The sequence below is a fragment of the Channa argus genome, chromosome 4, assembly GCF_033026475.1.
Source record: "Channa argus isolate prfri chromosome 4, Channa argus male v1.0, whole genome shotgun sequence".
Classification (NCBI taxonomy): Eukaryota; Metazoa; Chordata; class Actinopteri; order Anabantiformes; family Channidae; genus Channa; species Channa argus.
Window position 1 is genome coordinate 4,357,386 of NC_090200.1, and position 7,730 is coordinate 4,365,115.

Here is a 7,730-nt window from a genome sequence, read left to right on the forward strand (position 1 = left end):
CGTCTGAATAAATTGGACGGTCATCGATTCGTTTCTATCTCTGCCTGCCACGCTGGAGCATTGAACACCCTTCGCGATTGATCTGCTGGCCTATTAAAACCCCCCTTGTTGTTTTATTTTATTTTTTCAGACCTTAAACCATAAAATCCATTTTTTTTGTGCAAGCAGAAGAGGAAACACGTCACATTGATGTAGACGAGGACAAACCAGCCCCTTGTTTAGTTTCTCCACTACAACCTGATTAGGATTTACTATTTAAAGTACTCAAATGTTTCTGGAGCAGCATCAGGAGCGCAAACGGTTTTATATCCCACAGTAATCAGCAGCTTTGTGTTCGTTTATTTCCCATTTATTATTATTATTTTTCCGGTGCTGAAATTGGGGGTTAGATGGTTAATGTCAGATATCAACCAAAGGGCTGCAGAAATGTCAGGCAGCCAACGGCCATAAAAGACACACACACACACAAAGACACACACTTAATTTGTTCAGGATTTGGAAGATTATGTATGAACTTTATCAGCTGTTCTGTCTTAGAAAAAACAGCCGATTCTTCTGTCTAACTTCTCACTGTGTGATTGTATTTTAGTTTTTGCACGGATTCTGAAGAGAATCATTTATAATAATGCATATGGTAGTTTTCTACAGGTATTCTTAATGTTAGTTTGATAAATAGGTAATATAATGAACTTAGGTACCAAACAGTGAATGTCAGTAATAGGTTATTTAAATGTAAAAAATAATCTCTATACATTATTATGAAAAACCACTGTTGGTCTATATTTGCAGACAAACAATATACACCACACCTCAATATGACAGTAAGGTAAAGAGCAGATAACTATAGGTAAAGCTTTCTTCAAATAAAAGTAATTAATTGCAAAATAACCTTTGTAGTGTACAAACCATATTTACCAAAATGTGACACATGACTGTATGATTTTAAAATGTGTTTGTACAGTATAAACTCGGTGCAAAGTTTATTTACTTATAACTAATCTACTTGTATTAGGTTTTCCTGTCAGTGAATGAACATCGGTGAAATCAAGATTTGGAAAAACATTTTAAACTCAAGTGGTTGGATTCATACATACAAGAAATAATAATAACTGAGACATTGCAAAAGTTGCCTAAAAGACTTCCTCACATTTCCTCAAGTCACCCACAAGCACACCAACAATATTAATTAAGCAAAATCATAAGGCTCAATAAAAAGGCTTTTATACTTAAATAAAGGTCCAGCAGTTCAGCAGCAACGTTCTTTATTTATTAAAGCATGGACAATGACAAATTACTCTGAAAACACAACAGACCATTATAAAGTCTACCAAGTATTATTATAGGATATATGTTAAACCTAAATATGATGAGTCACACCTGTATCAAAATGTCTCTGTACAAGCTGAAAAGGAGTAAATCACAGCTCCTGGCACCGTTTTGGTCCCGGCACGTGAAATCACATTTAAATAAATAAAATAAGACAAAAGTTCAAATTTGGGGAATTTATTTAAGTGGCCCTTTGTTGCTCTGAGGGGGAAGCCAGCAGGCTGCAGTTTCTTTATGCATGAGAGCGTTTGAAATGACTCCAGACCACACGACCCAAAAACAAAAGTTACTAAGTGGTTGTAATTGTTTCATCGGGTTTTTGTCCACAATGGTTTGACTCGTTGTCAGGACATTGGGATTTAGCAGCTTCTAATTAGATGTTAAAGTGTCACAGAGGTCAAACTGTCCGGAGTGACAAAACGTAATGTACCAGTGCCGTCTCTGGCAAAATAAACACATCTCTTATGTCTCTAAAATGGCAACGTGTCGAGGAATAACTTATCTATTATGGCAGGCGGTGGCACCAGATCCTCCAGCTTCAAATAGAAAATCCTCTGCAGGCCCTGAATGCACAAAGTGCGAAGTTCGGGCAGCTTTTCCAAAAGTCTGGACAAATGGTTGGACCAGCAGCTTGAGGCTCCATCCGTCCCCGTCCCTCCTCCGTCCTTCAAGCACCCGATGATGTTGTTCTGCAGCTCCTCCACTTTCTGTGGCTCCTTCAGCCCGTGTCGCTCTGCAGGTCCGTAGGTCACAGGTCAAACAAAAGTGTAGGTGCATTTTTTTAAATGAGGTAACATATAAGCAAACCTGCATCCATTTCAGGTCACGTTAAAAAGTGCAGTAACGTCACAGTAATCTCAGATTCTTAAAGGCTTTATTTTCAAATAGATCGAACCATAACAGGCTACTTATTTATATGGAGATTTCAACCATTTATTCATAATGTTTAGATAACTTCTATTAGCCTTAGTGCAACTGTTCAACGTGTTGCTGACTTCAACTTAACCACTGCTTTTAGCCTATTGCTTGGTGACGTCAGCTGCCTCAATTCTTCATCTGTTAACCTACTTTTAACGTTCACCAACACTTTTATCATTACTTGCAATCTATTTTATTCATTATCCTTCATTTCTAAATATTTTGAGTTTTTTTTTTAATGTATCTATTTATTTGTATATTTAAGCTGTTTTGAGTTTTATTGCTAACTGCTAACTGTCCCTACCACTTATCAATTAGCGAACTTTTAGCTCTGTCAGCTACGCATTACATCTGCCTTAAGTCTAACTTATTTCAATGACTATAATCCACTATTTCAAGCATTTAGCATCACTATTAACTATTTCAAGTTTATCTATAAATCAAAAATAGGCCTAATAGTTTCAACCAAATTCAACTCAATTCCTCCAGCCATTTGTCCCTTTCACTTAAATATTTTAATGAGTTACTCATTATTCAACCAGTTCCTTCCGTTTTTATTCCTTTAATCTAGTTGAAACAATCTATAATATATTCCTTGCACCACTGACCTGAGGCACACACTCCCACTTGGAAAGTAAAGTAAAATTTTGACTCAAACTAAATTCAATACAGTATTTCTGAGAATTTCCGATATATCCTATATATCCCATAAAAATATTTCTTTCTATTTAAAGTTGCTCACTGTGTATGAACTGAATCTACTTCTTCTGCATAATTCATGTTGTTGCACTTGAATGCAGCATTAATTGTTGGATGGAAATTATGTGGAGGGACTAAAATGCAAAGTGATTGTTCAGTGTCTCACCAGTGATGAGGGCGAGGCTGCAGATGCACGAGAAGGTGGAGACGTCCAGGTTCATCCTCTGCAGGTTGGCGGAGAATTCGACGATGCTGTCGATCCACTCGCCGAAGCCCCGCAGGCACTGGAGCCGGTGCCACACGGACCCGTCGCAGAAGATCAGCTTCCCTTCCTCTGGGTTGGATCTGAAACAGTTTGACAGTCTGCGATAAAAGACACAAAGCTGAAAAGTTGGGGTGAATTTAATGGCTGGTTGCTCCGGTGCAATGGCCTTTGCAAGCATCCATTATTGATTCCGTGTTTCAAAACAGGGGCACAGCTTCAAATGTCATCTCTGATGATAGAATGCTGTGTATTGTCGTTACGATAAGACTGCTGGAAAATGTAGTTCCGAGTCCAAATTAAGAATGAAGTCAGCAGACTGACTGAAAACTTGCATTTGCTTTTTTACCTGTATGACAACCGTAAAACAAAGAGCTCCAGAAAAGCTGAATAAAAGAGAAGTTCCTGATCATGTCTGGGCAGGGAGCCAAAGCCGGGGATCTTCTGCGCCCAACCTCGAATCACCTCCATTGATCTGGACAGGAGGTCGTAGAACTGCCGGACGTGCTGTGCGTCGTCGCCCAGTGGACTTCCGGGATTCTCCTTGAACTACAGTGAAAGGTCACCAGTGGGGTCAGGTAGGAAAACCCACAAATTACAGCTCCACTGAGCGTCTTTAAACTAACAACGGAATATTTGCTGAGAACCAACACCAGCTCAACTTACTTTGGAGTAATCGAGGCGAGAAGGCGCAGGGTTTGACTCTACGTGTGCCCTGATGAGGGCGCTCAGGAGGGAGCTAACAGGTGAAGATGAGTCTGGAAGCGCCTTAGGTTTGGAGGGCAGACGACCCCTTCGACCCTTCAGACTGTCTGTCCTCACCACTGCAGAGCAGGAAGAGCAAAGGAGCTGAGCTGGAATTATGTTTCCCCAAGTGTTGGACGGGAAAACGGGGTTTTAAGGGTTTACCTTCTTTGACCATTCCCACTGCAAGGCACTTCTGGAAGCGACAATATTGGCACCGGTTCCTCCTCCGCTTGTCCACAGGGCAGCTTTTGGCAGCCAAACACACGTATTTGGCGTTTTTTTGCACAGTGCGCTGTGGGCAAAGACACAAAATATTCACATTTTTTCCAGAAAATAAAGCTTAAAGCGAAATACAGTACCTGCACCTGAGACACCTGATAAGATAACACCCGCATTTCCAGTTCGCTCCAGTAGTTCGCTCCCTGTCTGTTTGACAACACCACCAATCAGTTTTCAACATGCAGTGTTCATAGAGGATTGTGTCTAATACCTAAAATACTGTTTCACTGTGCAACAAGCCCAAATTACACACATAGGAAACATAAAACTGCACACAGAACCATCTGAGTTTGCTGTACTGTTCTTGAAACCATTGGAATGAAAGACCAGCATCCTGGTGTTGAAGTTGCATTAAAAAGTTCACTATTTGGAAACCAAAACTTGTGAGAGATGATCGAGTCTTTTCTGCACCAGAATATGGGACAGCAATGTCTTTACCAAAGAAAACATCAAGAACAAACCCAAAGAAAAGTTGCACTTTAACAAATAAGGGGGTTTAAATGGTCCAGCGTAAAGAATCTATTTCCTTGGTTGAGACATTAACAGGCTTAAATGGTCTTTTTAAAATGAACAGCTGAACTCTTGCTCCTTTGGGCCATCCGGGGCACTATAAGGCATTCAGCAGGCGGACAGCGCAGTCTGGGTAAATACAGGGTCGTGGTCACTCATAATTTGCAGAACAACCCCCGCGGGAACCCCCTTCAGAGAGAAGAGGGGTCCGTTTTTATTCATGGCACGCTAGTGGCCATTTTCATACAGGACATTTGGCCCTGAAACGCACGGGTCAAGAGATTGAAAACGTGCGTGAGAACTATAATGTCCAATTCAGGGTCCCCCAGGGTGTGGGATTTTTACATGGTGGCCTGTTAGCAGAGGTTTCATCGGGTACAAGTGATTATGTTAAATGTATGGTATTTTCAGGTTTCGCTATATTGAAAGGGGAGACAGGTGCATTCTAAAGAATAATCTCGACAGAATTTTTTTTTTTTTTTTTAAATTCCAATTTATACCCGGCAGCATCGGCCGTTTGCAGCTTCCCCGCTTAAAAGTGCACTTTTTCAAGCAGCTTTAAGAGGCAAAAAAGCGGCGCGGAGAACCAACCTTGAAGAAGCCCTTGCAGCCCTCGCAGGTGCGCACTCCGTAGTGCTGGCAGGCTGCGTTGTCCCCGCACACCGCGCACAGCCCTTCCGTGCTCAGCTGTCCTCGGCCGGGAGCGGCAGAGGTCTGGTAGTCCATAAAGTGGTGACCGTGTCCGAGGTGCAGCGGGTGAGGGAATCCCACACCGTGCTGCTTTGCCACGCTAGCGGAGCCCCAGACCGCGGGGCTGTCCGGCGCCTGGCGCGTTCCAGCTGCGTCCAGGTTCATGGACACGTGGAGAGATCCGTCAAATTTCATCTGACAGCTGGACAAGTTCTGAGCGCCGTGTTGCGCGTGTTTAATAGAGAACACTGAGAATCTGGATAGTGTGTTTTTCCTGTGCGCCGCCGCCAAATAGTCTTGACGGAAACTATACAGACACCCAGAGTCCTCCCACGGGTGTCCCGAAGCAGTCTGGAAGCTGGATGTGACGGGGGTGTGCGGCGACGGAGAACGGTAATAGTAGACGGAGCCAGGGGAGGAGAGCAGCTCGTCGGACTGGTGTGGGTGATATGGATTTGGCTGATAGCGCGGACACCCATGCGCGTCTTCCAGCTTGACGCACGGGAGCTCCCCCTGCACCGGCACTTGGAAGAGACACGGGGGCTTCACGTCGTGCCCGGAGCTATAAGTGTCCGCCAAGGGGCCAAACGATGTTGCAGCTGATATTTCACTGTTGGTTAAGTCCATGCTGAACTTGACAAACTCCGGAGTGAGGAAGTCGCAGCTGCGCTCTCTGCCGGAGCTCTGAGAAGCCGGACTGGCTCCTTGTGGAGAGGTGCCGCACTGGGTCTGGACGCACGGCATGGCCACTGCAAGCATGAACACACAGTAATGTCAGTCTAAAGTAGAAACGGTAGGAAACATCTTCCAAGGTGCCAAGAGTCTCTTGAATTCTTGTCAGTAACAATGCGTTTCGTTTCACATCAAGTCAAACAAGGCGCCTTGTGTCCAATATTAAACAATAGTTTCATTGCTGTTTCTTCATCATTTTCAGTGAAAGTCCACTGAAAATTGCGCCCCTCCGGAGATTTTCACTTGTTGATAGAGAGATACTGTACAACTTTATGACAGTGCGTGTTTTGCAGTATGGAGCCCGGAAACATGCAGACCACATTATAGTATTATATTATGTTACCTTAAGGCGTATGTTTTCTTATTTTCCAGAGGGTGTTATTGTCCGCTAGAAATACTCTAGTATGAAACAAACAAACATTAGAGCATCATTTGAGAGTTGATTTATTTTTGAAGATCAGCAGAGAGAAGGAAAAACATGCAATACCTCAAACCTCCATCCAGCGCAAGAGGACAGTGATCATTAATCCCATCTCTGCTTCGTTCGCTGTAGCTGCAACCACAAAAGTCCATTCGCTGTCTGCGGGGCACAGGAAATGACTGTTCACTCCTCCCACTCTTGGCTTCCCGACTGGCTGCCCGTGACACCGACAATGTGCTTTTGTTTACGTGGTGCGCGCCCGTGTGCCAAACCCTATTACGCACAAGTCACAGCGGGGCGGAGTGGTGTTGGGGACTCTGCGTGCGTCTGCGTGGGCACAGAAAGTGGCTCGCATAATTTGTTTGGGGCCCACTTTCTGGCAGCTCGCAGCTCATCTTTGTCATTTATGTGCAAATCCGAAACAAGACTGTTATGCAATGATGTATTTTGGCATTATTGGGAAACGAAATAGATTAAAAGAGCCGATATGTTTAAGATAGAGAATTAAAACGTATCTTTTTGGCTCATCTTCGTACTTGTTTTTCGTCTTTACATGATATTCTTGAGTCTCACGTTTGTTTTGCATGTAGTTGTGGATAAGTTTTTTGTAATCTCTCCTCATTCTATGTGTTTTAATGGTGGTTCTCGCCTCCTTTGCTGCGGTTTGGGTTAATTTTGCATGTCTGTTAGCTTTGCAGGTCATAATGCTCGTTTCGGTGGATTTTCGGCGGTTTTGCATCTTTTTGTGTTCCTTTCGCATCTCTGTGGAAGTTTTACTTTATGACAGTCTTGTTGTAGCTCTTATTTCTTCATTGGACTGTTGAGCATCTTTTAATGGTAATTTACATCTCTTTATGACCCATATGTGTCTTCTTTAAGATCTTTTAAGTCGTTTTGCAGCTCTCTGTGTTTCATGTGAAACCCAGGTCACCTTTGCCCTTTATCAGCGGTTAGTAATCCATGGCAGAGGGGGAAGATGACAGCTGGTGGGACTTCTCTGTCTTTAAGACCTTCCTCCTTAGCGGAGACAATGCAGCGTTGCGCAAGATCGCCCTCGCTGACGTCGACAACGTGGCACCGCCTTCACTCGAACGCCATTGCGCCTGCGCGGCAGAGCGCTGCGCTCCGATTGGCTCTGCGCGACGC

The 7,730-nt window shown here is 43.5% G+C and overlaps 1 protein-coding gene across 4 annotated transcripts; it reads right to left on the reverse strand.

Annotated features, from left to right (window-relative positions):
• Nucleotides 1-1,220: 1,220 nt before the first annotated feature.
• Nucleotides 1,221-7,577, reverse strand: LOC137126232 (nuclear receptor subfamily 4 group A member 2-like). Of its 4 annotated transcripts, XM_067502772.1 has the most exons (8): nucleotides 6,651-7,577; nucleotides 6,507-6,562; nucleotides 5,333-6,180; nucleotides 4,115-4,244; nucleotides 3,872-4,029; nucleotides 3,555-3,754; nucleotides 3,110-3,288; nucleotides 1,221-2,059 (listed from the first exon to the last, which is right to left on the reverse strand). In XM_067502772.1, the coding sequence occupies exons 3-8, from the start codon at nucleotides 6,173-6,175 to the stop codon at nucleotides 1,797-1,799; spliced, it is 1,773 nt and encodes a 590-aa protein (XP_067358873.1). In that variant the 5' UTR covers nucleotides 6,176-6,180; nucleotides 6,507-6,562; nucleotides 6,651-7,577; the 3' UTR covers nucleotides 1,221-1,796. The 4 variants fall into 4 exon arrangements, with proteins under 4 accessions (XP_067358873.1, XP_067358875.1, XP_067358874.1 ...); XM_067502774.1 differs by lacking the exon at nucleotides 6,507-6,562; XM_067502773.1 differs by lacking the exon at nucleotides 6,651-7,577 and having other exon boundaries at nucleotides 6,507-6,636.
• Between the last annotated feature and the right edge of the window lie 153 nt (nucleotides 7,578-7,730).

What these genes read in the sequence shown, in the direction of transcription:
- LOC137126232 (XM_067502771.1), bottom strand. Translation starts at nt 6,190, where the DNA reads ATGCTTGCAGTGGCCATGCCGTGCGTCCAGACCCAGTGCGGCACCTCT. An exon ending in GCTGCAAGGGCTTCTTCAAG is followed by an intron (nt 4,245 to 5,332) that starts GTTGGTTCTCCG and finishes CTTTGCCCACAG; the next exon opens with CGCACTGTGCAAAAAAACGC. An exon ending in AGTGGGAATGGTCAAAGAAG is followed by an intron (nt 4,030 to 4,114) that starts GTAAACCCTTAA and finishes CCTGCTCTGCAG; the next exon opens with TGGTGAGGACAGACAGTCTG.